General features: G+C 35.3%; 1 protein-coding gene across 1 annotated transcript in view; it reads right to left on the bottom strand.

Annotated features, from left to right (window-relative positions):
- Window positions 1–15,621, bottom strand: part of SCAPER (S-phase cyclin A-associated protein in the ER) — a 329,861-nt gene that overhangs the window by 303,021 nt on the left and 11,219 nt on the right. Inside the window, exon 2 of the mRNA XM_012651860.1 lies at window positions 7,660–7,726. Coding sequence (XP_012507314.1) covers window positions 7,660–7,665 — 6 coding nt within the window. The 5' untranslated portion in view covers window positions 7,666–7,726. The remainder of the gene's footprint in view (window positions 1–7,659; window positions 7,727–15,621) is intronic.

Below are 15,621 nucleotides of genomic sequence, written 5' to 3'. Positions count from 1 at the left end.
TCTCATCAGCCCATGGAACTTTCTCCAAAATTGATCATATACTAGGCCACAAATCAGACCTCAACAAATTAAAAAAAATAGAAATTATACCATGTATCTTCTCTGACCATAGTGGTATAGAATTCAAGTTCAATTCCAACAGAAATACTCACCACCTCACAAAGTCATAGAAATTAAACGATCTACCATTGACTAACTATTGGGTCGAGGAGGAAATACAGAGGGAAATCAAGAGTTTCTTAGAACTAAATGATAACAGAGAAACAAGTTATCAAAACCTGAGGGATACAGCAAAAGCATACCTGAGAGGAAAACTAATAGCGATAAATGCTCACATCCAAAAAACGAAAGCTTAGAAATCAACAACCTAATAAATAGACTCAAGGACCTGGAAAAGGAAGAGCAAACCAATTCCAGTCCTAGCAGAAGAAAAGAAATAACTAAGATCAAAGCAGAACTAAATGAAATTGAGAACAAGAAAATTACATGGAAGATCAACAAAACCAAAAGCTGGTTTTTCGAAAAGATAAACAAAATTGACAGCCCTCTTGCTAGATTGACAAGAATTCAAAGGGAAAGGACTCTAATAAACTCAATTAGAAATCAAAAAGGAGAGGTCACAACAGACACCACAGAAATACAAAACATTATTTTTGATTATGATAAAAACCTATACGCATAAAAACTACATAATAAGGAGGAAATGGACAAATTCCTGGAAACATACAACCTCCCTAAGTTCACCCAGGAGGTAAGAGAATATCTGAATAGACCAATCTCAAGCTCAGAAACTGGAGCAGCAATTAAAAACCTCCCAAAACATAAAAGTCCCAGACCAGATGGCTACACTTCAGAGTTTTACCAAACATACAAAGCAGAACTCATACCTATACTACAGAAATTATTCCACAGCATTGAGAAAGATGGTATCCTTCCTAACTCATTCTACAAAGCCAATATCACCTTGACACCAAAGCCAGGAAAGGACACAACAAAAAAAGAACTACAGACCAATATCCCTCATGAATATAGATGCGAAAATCCTCAACAAAATTTTAGCAAATAGAATTCAGCAGCACATCAAAAAAATAATTCACCAGGACCAGGTGGACTTTATTCCAGGGATGGAAGGCTGGTTCAACATACGCAAATCTATAAATGCAATTTGTCTCATAAATAAAAGCAAGAACAAAGACCATATGATTCTCTCAATAGATGCAGAAAAAGCATTTGACAAAGTCCAATACACCATTATGATAAAAACTCTCAACAAAATAGGTATAGATGGCTCATTCCTTAAAATTATCAAGTCCATTTATGACAAACCCATGGCCAATATCGTACTGAATGGGGAAAAATTGAAACCATTCCCACTTAGAACCAGAACCAGACAAGGTTGTCCACTATTTCCACTTCTATTCAACATAGTGCTTGAAATCCTCGCTACAGCAATTAGACAAGAGAGGGGTATTAAGGGTGTACAAATGGGGGCAGATGAGATCAAACTCTCACTCTTTGCCGATGATATGATATGAAAACCCCAAGGATTCATCCAAGAGACTCCTAGAATTGATAAGTGAATTCAGTAAAGTCTCAGGATACAAAATCAATACACACAAATCAGAGGCATTCATATACGCCAGTAACAGTCAAGCTGAAATTCAAATCAAAAACACAGTACCTTTTACAATAACCTCAAAGAAAGTTAAATATCTAGGAATACATTTAACGAAAGATGTGAGAGACATATACAGGGAGAACTATGAAACACCAAGAAAAGAAACTGTATAAGATGTAAACAGATGGAAGAATCTACCTTGCTCATGGATTGGTAGAATCAATATCATTAAAATGTCCATAAAGTGATCTACAGAATTACTGCAATCCCTATCAAAGTACCATCATCATTCTTTACAGATCTAGAAAAAATAATTATACGCCTTGTATGGAACCAGAAAAGACCTCGTATAGCCAAAGCAATCTTAAGTAAAAAGAACAAACTGGGAGGTATCAATCTAGAAAACTTCAAGCTGTACTACAAGGCTATAAGCACTAAAACCGCATGGTACTGGCACAAGAACAGAGACATAGACCTTTGGAACAGGACTGAGAATCCAGAGACGAACTCATCCGCATGTGGCAATCTAATCTTTGACAAAGCAGACAAAAATATACACTGGAGAAAAGAATCTTCTTTCAATAAATGGTGATGGGAAAACTGGACAGCTACATGCAGAAGAATGAAACTGGATCCTCACCTCTCACAAAAATCAATTCAAGATGCATAACAGACTTAAACCTAAGGCACAAAACCTTAAGAATTCTAGAAGAAGATGTTGGGAAAACCCTTGAAGACATCGGCCTAGGCAAAGAATTTTTGAAGAAGACCCCCAAAGCAATCACACCAGCAACAAAAATAAATAAATGGGATCAGATCAAATTAAAAAGCTTTTGCACAGCCAAGAAAACTATCAATAGAGCGAATAAACAGGCTACAGAATGGGAGAAAATATTTGCTTCCTACACATCTGATAAAGGGCTGATAACAAGAATCTATCTAGAACTTAAAAAAATTAACAAGAAAAAAATCAAACAACCCCATCAATAAATGGGCAAAGGACAGGAACAGAAACTTTTCAAAAGAAGACAAAATAATGGCCAGCAAACATATAAAAAAATGCTCAACATCTCTAATCATTAGAGAATTGCAAATCGAAACCACAATGAGATATCGCCTAATCCCGGTGAGATTGGCCTCTATCAAATAATCCCAAAACAACAAATGCTGGCGAGGATGTGGAGAGACAGGAACACTCTTACACTGCTGGTGGGACTGCAAATTAGTGCAACCTCTGTGGAAAAGAATTTGGAGATACCTCAAAGAGCTAAAAATGGAAATACCATTCGATCCAGCAATAGCACTATTAGGCATCTACCCAAAATAGCAAAAGATATTCTATAATAGAGACACCTGCACCCGAATGTTTATGGCAGCACAATTCACTATTGCAAGGATGTGGAGACAACCGAAGTGCCCATCAATTCATGAGTGGATTATTAAAATTTGGTATAGGTATACAATGGAATATTACTCAATTATAAAAAACAACATATTTTGAAACTCGGACTTGGTGGGGGGGCAAGGGCAACATACGTAACCTAAACATCTGTACCCCCATAATATGCTGAAATAAAAAAAAAAAACAGTAATGTAGCACCTCTTATATTTCCTGGATTGAACTTGAGCCCCTTATCCAAAGTGAGGTATCACAAGATCGGAAGAATGGGCTCCACTTGTACTCGCCATCAAATTGGTACTAACTGATTAACATTATGGTGCTCACATGGCAGTAATATTCTCCAGGGATTAGGGGGATTAGGGGAGGTAAACTCACAACTAAACGACATGGGGAGCATTGTAGAGGGGAAAGGCATGCCTCTAACCCTCATTTGGGTGAGGCAAAGACGTAAAATGTAACCAAAATGTTTGTACCCTCATAATACCCTGAAATAAAAATTTAAAAATGAAAAATAAATAAATAAATAAAACGGTAACATTTGCATACACTTTTTATAAACCATGAAACTTACCTGAGAAATCATGTAACTGGTACAATTTCTCTAACATTACAGAATGATGAGCTGGAATCCTGTTCAGTAATTTATGATAACCTTGTCGGTTCTTACTGATACTCCATACTTTAAAACCATAGATGAACTAAGGCTGGTTAAACTATTATAAAGGGAAAAAATTAACTTCTGGGAGGGGGGCAAAGGCAACATAAGTAACCTAAACATCTGTACCCCCATAATATGCTGAAATTAAAAAAATAAATAATAAAAAAAAATAACTTCTATCTTGTACGAGCTACTCTGTTTTAGAGTCTCTATTATAGCTAACTAGCCTACACTCTAAATAATACATTGAATCTTACCAATTCTATCTCCTAAATATACCTCAAAAACATAAATTCACTACCACCACCCTAGTCTCAGCCATCATCATCTCAAGCCTAAATTACTAGAACAGCCTCTGTGACAAAGACTACCTTATGTACACCAAAACCACTTTTTCTCCTGTCACAAAGCTAGACAACACTTCCCAGTCTTCTTGCAGGTAGATAGCCATGTGACTAAGTTATAGGGGAAAATGAGCTTATTTTTAAAAAAATTTTAAAAGTCTCCTGTATCATCATCTATGCTCTCTCTCTCACTTCCCCCACTTGCTGGCCAGATGCAGAGGATCCAGCAAGCACAAGACTCTCTATAAACTGATGGAATCAAAAGATGGAAGTAGATTTGGTCCCAGAATCACAAAGCAGAGGATCACATGCTGAATACCTGCACTGTACTATTAAGTGAACAGGAAATACACTTCTAATCTGTTGGTTCCCCTTCTGATTATGAAGGACTAGGTAATTCAGACCAACCATCCAGTTGAAAAAAATTTTAAAAACTGAACAAATATTTGTTTTTAATATTTTAGGAGCACCAGAAAAAAGTGGAAGAAGTGACCAATTACAGGGCCAAGACTGGGAGAAACAAAAACCTAGAGAGGTGAATCCAGCAATCAGGGCTGCTTTTCCCTCAAAGACACCTGAAAATTCCAAGAGAGGCAGCCAAGGCAGAAAAGCTGAGCAAAATTTGACAGACAAAAAAGCATGGAGACAAAATTTGTCCAAGGCCACCCTAGGCTTTAGGTTAGGACCCAGAAAAGCATCATCCCAGGAGTCAGGGTGAACAAGAAATAGATTAGCCCTAACAAACAATGGAGCCAGTTTTGAATTCTCTCCATCCCTGATTGGATTAGAATAAACTGCAACTGCTGGCATCCCTAGCCATCTGCCAGAAACAAAGGTAAATCTTCTAGGGAAGATATTATCATTTTAGGCATCAAATTATCTGTTCAATTATTCACATATAAGGTCCTATACCCAATCAAAAATTACCAGGCTTATTAGAAAACAAGTCAAATGACTAAAAACCAAGAAAAATTATAGAAAATAGGTCTATACTCACACATAATCAAAATAATAGAATTATCAAAGATTTTAAGGTAACTCTAATATGACCTAGAAAATGAAAAGATTGAAATTTTCTGCAGAACTAGAAACCTAAAAAGAATCAAATAGAAATCATAATATTGGAAAAGAAAAAATAAAAAAACTTAAATTAAGAATTCAATGAATGGGTTGAATACGAAATCAGTAAATCGGATTAAAAATAAAAGGAAAAAGCAAAAAATTAGATTCTTATTCTTATGGATATCCTACAAGAGATAAAATATTACTGAAGTTATGAGCTCAATAAATGGGTTTAACCACAAATGAGACAGAGAAGAAAGGATTAGTGAACTGGAAAAGGTAACAGTAGAAAACATCTGCATGAAAGTACAGAGGAAAATAAGAAATACACAAAACCGAAAATAAGACACATATGGGACACAGTGAAAAAGTATAAAAATGTATAATTTGAGACCTTGAAGAAAAGAACAGAGAGACAAGAAAAATATTTGAAAGGAAATGGCTTTAAAACTGACTGAAGAGATTAGCCAAATTCTCCCAGAAGCCCTACAAACCCCCAAGCAGGATAAATACAAAGAAAACCACACTCAAACACATAATAGAAAACTGATGAAAACCTGAAACAAAATCTTAAGAACGTACAGAAGGGATAGAAACTCATTACCTTTAAAGGAGTCACAATAAAACTCTCAACTGATTTTCTAACAGAAATGATAAACACCAATAAATTGTGGAATATCTTTAAAATATTGAAAGAAAATGACTGCCTGCAAATCTAGATTATTTACCTGGCAAAACATCCTACAAAAATGAAGGCAAAATAAAAATATTCTCAGACACACAAACTCTAAGAAAATTTGTTATCAAATCGATTGCACTAAAAGAAATCCTACAGCAAATTTTCTGGTACAAAAGAAGAAAGTTAAATTTCTCTAAATGAATACTGCTCTATAGTTTGAATTTTGAACCATGTACATGTTGGATATAATATTAGAATAAAATTAAATTTTTAAAAAAAGAAATATCTAAAAATCAAAAAGAAGCTAAAGATAGTAATTTTTTTCAAGATACTGAGAAGGAAAAAAAAAAATCTGTCAAGCTAACTTCTATGCCTAGCAAGACCATCTTTCAAAATTAGTTCAGGGAAAAAAAAAAAAAAAAAAAAGACATTGCTGACAAACAAAGCAGAGTTTATGACCAAAAGACTCCCCCTATTATAGGAAATGCTCAGGATATAGCAGGTGGAAGGCAAATGACCCTAAACGACAGATGTGAAAAATCAAAACCTTAGAACTAAGGGGGAGTATAGAGTGGGAAGGGATGAGGTAAGAAAAGAGCCCATAAACAGATGTTCTCCTGTCCTTATACTCAGAAGAGGGGCCCCTTCCCTAAGCCCCACACTTCGGAAGGATGTACCTACCAAAAACATCAAAACCCAAAGATAATCAGTAACAAATTGACTGAACAAGAATTAGGACAGAGAGACTCACAAACTGAACTATGTTCCCCCAGGCTGACAATGAGGGGTAGAAAAGGAAGGGGACAAATCACAGCCTCTGTGCTGGGAAAACCAAAGTAAGAGTATCTACTTTTTTAAGATTGGCCACTCCAAATATCCCAAAGGACGTGTCTAGGCAGATTGGGTTTCCCATATAACTACATTCCCTCTTCAGTTTGAATAGTTTAAGAAGATACTTAGAATTGCCTGAAAATCTTGAGTTAGAAGAGTAAAGTGTGGGAAACAGGAACCTGTTTGCCCTGGCTCTCTAGGGATTTTCACTACATCAGTTCCCATCCCAGATTCAGGAACTACCCTGGCCCAACTTCCACCCTGCATGGCTCAGAAAGACCATGACTCCTTTAAGAGCTGCCTGGGTCCTAAGAAGGAAAGCAAGTCAGGCTGTTGGCAGAGACCATTTTGTAACCATTTAATATTACAACATTTAAAAAGTTGGCTTCCATTTGTATTCCAGTTCTAGGTACCATTAAGTGTTAAGGGGAAATCTGGGGAGCAGCAAGGATTCCTGGGCTCTAAGGGTGAATAGCTGTTCTTTTTATTACTGGGCTTTACAACAATGTGTTTCATAGAGTATCTTGTATGAAACAAATATTATATTAAAAAATAAATGAAGGCCAGGAGCAGTGGCTCACACCTATAACCCGAGCACTTTGAGAGGCCAAGGCAGGAGTTTAAGACCTGGGCAACATAGCAAGACCCCATCTCTATAAAAAAAATGTTTCTAATTAGCCAGGCATGGTGGCACATGCCTATAGTCCCAGCTATTTGGGAGGCTGAGGCAAGAGGACTGCTTGAGCCCAGGAGGTCAAGGTTGCAGTGCGCCACTGCACTCCAGCCTGGGCGACAGAGTAAAATCCTGTCCCTTAATAAAAATTTTAAAAAATTAGCCAGGAATGGTGGTACATGCCTATAGTCCTAGCTATTAGGGAGGCTGAGGTGGGAAGATTGCTTGAGCCCACAAGTTGGAGATTACAGTGAGCTATGATGGTGTCACTGCACTCCAGCCTGGGCAACAGAGAAAGACCCTGTCTCTAAATTAAAGAAAAATAGAAGGAAGGAAGACAAGAGGGAGGCCAGAAAACTAAGGTTTACCTTTAAGGTAGCTTCATCACTTACCATCATTCTTTAATTCTCTTCTGTGCCGAGAAGATCATTTACCACATAATTCCAAGGAGTGTGACTCCTATGATAAAAAATATATATATTCTTAATCATAACATTATCAAAAAATATTTATTCATAAAAAGATACAAATCTCATCCCCACATGTTTATATTAAACAACAAAAAAATTTGCTTTTATGTATTCCCTGTTTAGATATGAGACAGCTTGATTTAAATACTCCATGCTGAATAATACCTCAATGCCCTCCAAAAAATAAAAATAAAATGGAAGAGAAAGTGTTAATTACATGAAAAGTCTAGGATATCCTCACCCAGAGGCTTCAAACTTTTTTTAATACAATCCATAAACACACACATGCACACATTTTATATCTTGACCCAGTTCATACATATATTTAATTGAAACAAAATTTCATAAAGTAGTATTTATACCTATTCTGTTTCATTTTTTAAATGCTGTTTTCACTGAATTGACTCACCAGTGAGTCCCAACTCAGTATGGAAAACACTGTGTAACTTAAGAATTTTCATAAACTGAGATTTTATCATAATACCTTAATTACCAATTACATAAGGCTCTACATAGAACTGATCCTATCTTTTGGGGAACCTATTTAATGTGGCCAAACTTCTACTCAAAGAAATCCAAAGCAGAGAAACTAGACAGACACAAAGGGACAGGGAAATTGCTAGAAAAAAAATGACCTAACCCTGTAAGAAGAGGCAACAAAGAAAAGAAAGTAGCAACTGTAACCAAACCTCCTTCTGAGACAAGAACCTAGGTCATTTATCCTTAGTCAAGTAAATTTGTTCCTTTAAAATGTAGCACCTCAAATGTAAACATATGTTCATACAAAAATGTATACACAAATGTTCATAGCAGCATTATTCATAGTAGCCAAAAATTAGCAACAACCCAAATGTCCATCAACTGATGAATGGATAAATAAAATATGGTATATCCATAAATGGAATATTATTCATTCATAAAAGAAAATAAAGGGAAAGCATTATATTAAGTGAAAGAAGCCAATTATAAAAGACCACACATTATATGATTCCTTTTATGTAAAATGTCCAGAAGAGTCAAATCCATAGTGTCAGAAAACAGATTAGTGGTTGCCTAAGGCTAAGAGGTTAGGGGAAAATGACAGTGACTACTAATGAGTACGGGGTTTCTTTTGGAAGTAATGAAAATGCTCTAAAATTTGTCATGGTGATGGTTGCACAAAGTCTGTGAATATATTAAAAACCATTTTAAAATGGGGGAATTGTATGGTATATGGAATTATATCTTAGTGAAGCTGTTATATTTTTTAAAATGCAGTGCCTCTGCTCACAAACCTCCAATGCCTCTCCATCTCACTCAGAGTAAAAGCCGAAGTCCTCATAGTAGCCCACCATGCCCTAAATTTCCTAGCTCCACACTCCTCTCCTCCCCAGCATTCATTCCATGCCAGTCACACTGGCCTCTTTATGTTTCCCAACATGCCAGACACATTCTAGCCTCAGGGCTTTACGCTTGTTGGACACACCCCCATCTCTAACATTAATGATTCACCTTTGCACAAATGTCACTTTCTTAATGAGTCTTTCCCAAGTAACCTATTTAAAATCATAACTCTCCCAAACAAACAAAAGCTGTGGGAATTCATCACCACTAGTCCTGCCTCACAAAAATGCTAAAAGGAGTTCTTCAGCATTTTTGTAAGTTGAAACAAAGGGATGCTAACACATGAAAATGCATGAAAATATAACTCACTGTAAAGGTAAGAATATAGTTAAATTCAGTATACTCTAATACTGTAATAGTGGTGCAAAAATCACTTAACTCCAGTATAAAAGTTGAAAGACAGAAGTATTAAAAATAACTATAACTACAGTAATTTGGTTTAGATACACAATATAAAAAATGTAATTTGTGATATTAACAACATAAAGTGGGGCCAGGAGAAGTTACCATGCAGAGTTTTCATATGTAGTCAAAGTTAAGTTATCACCTTAAAATAGACTGTTACAACTATTAAGATGTTTTATGTAAGCCTCAAGGTAACCACAAAGCAAAAAACCTGTAGTAGACACACAAAAGAGAAAGAGAAAGAAATCAAAGCATACCACTACAAAGAGTCATCAAATCACAAAGGAAGACAGGAAAAGAGGAAAAACAGGACAAGGGAACTACAAAACAGTCAGAAAACAATTAACAAAATAGTAAATCCTTACCTATCAAAAATTACATTAAAAGTAAATGATTAAATTTTCTAATCAAAAGACATACAGTGTGGCTGGATGGATATTAACAAAAACAAGATCCAACTATATGCTATCTACAAGAGACTCACTTCAGCTTTAAGGATACATATAAGCTGAAAGTGAAGAGATGGAAAAAGATATTCCATGAGAATGGTAACCGAAAGAGAGTAGGCATGGCTATACTGTTATCAGACAAAGTAGACTTTAAGTCAAAAACTGTCACAACAAGCCAGGCACGGTTACATGTGTCTGTAGTCATAGCTACTAGGGAGGCTGAGGAGGGAAGATCCTTTGAGCCCAGGAGCTTGAGGCCAGCATAACAAGACCTGTCTCTTTAAAAAAATAAATAAATAACAACTATCACAACAAAGAAGGTCATTATATAACAATAAAGGGGCAATTCATCAAGAGGATATAACAATTGTAAATACAAATACACCCAATAGTGGCACACCTAAATATACAGAATATTAACAGCAATGAAGGGAAAAATAGACAGCAAATACAACAATAGTAGGGGATTTCAATACCCCACTTTCAACAAGGGATAGATTATCCACACAGAAAATCAACAAGGCAACAGCAGACTTGAACATTACTATAGATAAAATGGACCTAAAAAACATGCAGAACATTGCATTCAACAGCAGCAGAATATAGATTATTTTCAAACACACAAAGAACATTCTCTAGGATAGAGCATATGCTAGGCCACAAAACAAGCCTTAAATTAAAGAAAATTTAAATGATATCAAGTATCTTTTCTTACCATAATGGTATGAAATTAGTACCAATAACAGGAAGAAAATTAGAAAATTCGCAAATATATGGAAATTAAACAACACACTCTGGGCCAAAGAAAAAAATCAAAACAGAAACCAAAAAGTATCGAGACAAATGAAAATGGAAACACAACATAGCAAAACTTGTAAGATGTAGCAAAAGCAGTTCTAAGAGGGAAGTTTATAGTGATAAAAGCCTATGTTAAGAAAGAAGCCCAGTGCAGTGCCATGTGCCTGTAGTTCTAGCTACCAGGGAGGCTGAGGCAGGAGCCCAGGAGTTCAAGGTTGAAGTGTGCTATAATCGCACCTGTGCATAGCCACTGCACTCCAGCCAAGGCAGTGTAGCAAGACCTCATCCCTTAAAAAAAGAATAAAAAAGTATGAAAGAAAGAAAAGAGAAAAAAGACTTTGAATAAACAACCAAACTTTACACCTCAAGGAACAAGAAAAAAAAAACAAACTCAACCCAAAGTCAGCAGAAGGAAGGAAATTATAAAGAACAGAGAAGAAATAAATGAAATAGAGACTAGAAAAAACAGAAAAGATCAATGAATCTAAGAGTTAGTTTTTCAAAAAAATAATTTCAAACTGAATAACCTGTAGCTAGACTAAAAAAAAGAGATGACTCAAACAAAATTATAAATGAAAAAGGAAACATTACAAGTGATACCACAGAAATACAATCATAAAAGACTACTGTGAACAATTATATGCCAACAAATAACTTAGGAAAAAACAGATAAATTCCTAGAAACATAAAACCTACCAACATTGAATCATAAAGAAATAGGAAATATGACCAGATCAAGAAAAAGTAAGATGACTGAATTAGTAATTAAAAAGCTCTCGACAAAGAGCTCACAACACTATGGCTTCACTAGTGAATTCTACCAAACATTTAAAGAAGAATTAATGCCAATCCTTCCCAAACTCTTCCCAAAAATTGAAGAGGAGGGAATCTTTCCAAACTCACTCTACAAGGCCAGCATTGCTCTAATACCAATGTCAGACATGGACACTACAAGAAAAGAAAGTTACAGGCCAAAATCCCTGATGAACATAGACTAAAAATTCCTCAACAAAATACTAGCAAACCAAATTCAACAGCATATTAAAAGGATCATATACCATGATCAAGTCGGAATTATCCCTGGGATGCAAGAGTGTTCAACATATGGAAGTCAATAAAATCTGACACACCACATTAACAGAATAAAGTATAAAAATCGAACCATCTCAATAGATGCAAAAAAGGTATCTAACAAAATTCAACGTCCTTCATGATAAAAACTCTAAACAAATTAGGTATACAAGGAACATACCTCATCATAATAAAGGTCATATGTAACAAGCCCACAGCTAACATCATACTCGACAGTGAAAAGCTAAAGCTATTCCTCTAAGATTAGGAACAAGGCAAGGATGTCCACTCTCACCAATTCTATTCAATATGATATTGGAAGTCTTAGCAATAGCAATTAGTCAAGAAAATGAAATAAAAAGCATCAAAATTGGAAAGAAAAAGAAGTAAAATTGTCTCTGCAGATGATGTGATCTCATATGTAGGAAACTCTACCAAAAAAACTGTTAGAAGTAATAAATAAATTCAGTAAAGTTATAGGCTACAAAAATCAACATACAAGAACCAGTAGCATATCTACATAATAACAAGTTATCTGAAAAAGAAATCAAGAAAACAATCCTATTTTCAATAGCATCAAAAACAATAAAATACTTGGGAAAAAGTCTAATCAAGGAGGTGAAAGATCTATACACTAAAAACTATAAAACACTGATGAAAGAAACTGAAGACAACACAAATAAATAGGAAGATATCCCATGTTCACAGACTGGAAGAATTTACACTGTTAAACTATCCACACTACCCAAAAAATCTACAGATTCGATGTAATTCCTATCAAAATTCCAATGATGTTTTTCACAGAAAAAGAAAAAAAAAAAAACCTAAAATTTGTACATAGGCACAAAGACCCAGAATAGCCAAACAACCTTAAGCAAAAAGAACAAAACTGGAGGCATCACACTACCTGATTTCGAGATATACTACAAAGCTATAGTAATCAAAACAACATTGCACTGGCATTAAAACAAAGAAACCAATAGAACAGAAAGCCCAGAAATAAATCCATGTGCTTACAGTCAACTCATCTACAACAAAGCTGCCAAGAACACATTATAGGGGAAAAACAGTCTCTTTAATAAATGGTGCTGGGAAAACTGGATATCCATATGCAGAAGAATGAAATTGGACCCTTATCTCACACCATATACAAGAATGACCTCAAAATGGAGTAAAGACTTACACATTAGACTGAAACTGTAAGACTACTAGAAGAAAACATAGGGGAAAAGCTTCTTTACATTGGTCTGGGCAATGTTTTTTTTTTTTGATTATGACCCCAAAAGCACAGGCAACAAAAGCAAAAACAGATGAATGGGATTGCACCAAACTACAAAGCTTCTGCACAGCAAAGGAAATAACGGAATAAAGAGACAATCTATGGAATAGGAGAAAATATCTATAAACCATAACCTCTAATAAGGGGTTAGTTAATACTCAAAATATATGAGGAATTCAAACAACTCAATAGCAAGAAAACAAATAATCCAATTAAAAAATGGGCAAAGGACCTGAATAGACATTTTTCAAAGGAAGATATATAAATGGTCAACAGGTATATAAAAATATGCTCAATATTATTAATCGTCAAGGAAATGCAAATTAAAACCACAATGAGATATCAACTCACACCTGTTAGGCTACTATGAAAGAGACAAAAGATATCAAGTGTTAGTGAGGACATGGAGAAAAGAGAACCCCTGCACGCTGCTGGACGGAGTGTAAATTAGTACAGCCATGATGGAAAACAGTATGGAGGTTCTTCAAAACATTAAAAACAGAACAACCATACAATCCAGTAATCCCACTTCTGGGTATATAACCAAATGAAATGAAATCAGCATGTGGAAGAGATATCTGCACTCGCATGTTCAGTGCAGCACTATTCACAATAGCTAAGATATGGAATCAACCTAAGCGTCCATCAATGGATGAATGGATAAAGAAAATGTGGTATACATATACAAAATGGAATATTATTCAGCCTTTTAAAAAGGAGGAAATCGTGTCATTTGTGAAAACACAAATGAATCTGGAGAACATTATGCTAAGTGAAATAAACCAGACACAGAAAAACAAACACTGTATTATCTCATTTGTATGTGGAATCTAAACTCATAGAAGTCAAACTCATAGAAGAACTGAATGGTGGCTGTTGGAGGATTGGGAGATGGGGGGATGAGGAGATATTGGTTAAATGATACAAAGTTTCAGTTAGGATAAATAAATTCTAGAGATCTGTTGCATAGCATGGAGACTATAGTTAATAATAACATATTGAGTATTATTACACTTAAAAATTGCTAAAAGATTAGATCTTAAATGTTCTCACCACAAAAAATAAGTAGGTGAGGTGACTGATACGTTGATTAGCTCAGTTTAGTCATTTCACAACATATACATATATCAAAACATCATGTAGTATACCATAAATATATACAATTTTTATTTGTCAATTATACCTTAATAAAGCTGGGAGGGATTTACAACCCATCTATCCTCATTCCCACCTCCAGCACTTCCCATCCTCTTTCCCTTCCAGAGCACTTATCATTTTATATTATTTACTTACTGGATATACTATCTGTTTCCCCCAAGAAAATGTAAATTCCTTGATGTTTGTTAGTTTTGTTACTGCTGCAGCCCCTGAACACAGACCAGTGCCTGGCATTGAGTATACATTAATTAAATATTTATTTACTAATGAGTAAAACAGAATCTTTGCTTACCCTGTTTCTTTTTTCCTACCCTCTATGTATTCAAAGCCCACCAATTCTTTAAGGTCAGCTCAAAAATCATCTTCATGAAGCCTACTCTTACATCCCTACCTGACAGAGATCATCATCTGAACTTCCAGAGCACCTCATCTGTATCTTTTACCTCTTCAAAGTGGGGGAAAGTGTAATACAGTGGAAAGAGTACATAGTTCCATAGCCATTGGAGTCAGCCAAACCACTGGCTATGTGATTTTAGAATTTTCTCTGTATTCGCATCTATAAAAATGAAAGTTATATATTTACCCAAAATAAATAAAGACATATTTTTTACACAAAGACCGAAATACAAATACTCATAGCAGCCTTATTCATAATAGCCACAAACTGAAAACAACCCAAATATCCACCAATAGGATACTTAATCAAATTATAGTATATCCATATAAAATACTATTCAGCAACAGAAAAGAATGAACTACTGATACACAGAACAAAATGGATAAATATCACAGACGTTATGCTCAGAAAAAGAAACACAAAGGAGTATATACTGAATTATTCCACTTATGTGAAGTTACAGAACATGCAAAGCTAATCTTACAAGAGAAATATCAAAAGACAGTGGCCTTGGTTGGAGGGCAATGGCTGGAAAGGGGGACAACGGAGCTTTCTGGGGAGATGGAAATGTTCTACATCTGGACCGTGGTAGTGGTTCACAGCTATACAGTCTTGGTTCAACTTACAATTTTTCAACTGTACTATCCAATTTTGAATTTTGATCTTTTCCCCAGACTAGCAATGTATGATACATACTCTCAATGCTGGGCAGCAGCAGCAAGCCACAGCTCCCAGTCAGTAACATTGTTGATACTCTACAGTGCACTGTGTTGCTGGATGATTTTGCCCAACTGCAGGTGAATGTAAGTGTTCTGAGCATGTTTATTTATTTATTTATTTTGGATTAATATGGCTTTTTATTTTTTATTTTTTTATTTTTTTGGTCAGTACAAACCTGTGACAGCATCTCCTTGTTCCTGAGAAACCCTTCGGTATCTAGCTCA

This window comes from Propithecus coquereli, unplaced genomic scaffold (assembly GCF_000956105.1).
Source record: "Propithecus coquereli isolate 6110/MARCELLA unplaced genomic scaffold, Pcoq_1.0 Scaffold372, whole genome shotgun sequence".
NCBI classification, from domain to species: domain Eukaryota; kingdom Metazoa; phylum Chordata; class Mammalia; order Primates; family Indriidae; genus Propithecus; species Propithecus coquereli.
Note: the sequence above shows the minus strand (reverse complement) of the source record. Positions and strands in the feature narration are given on the sequence as shown.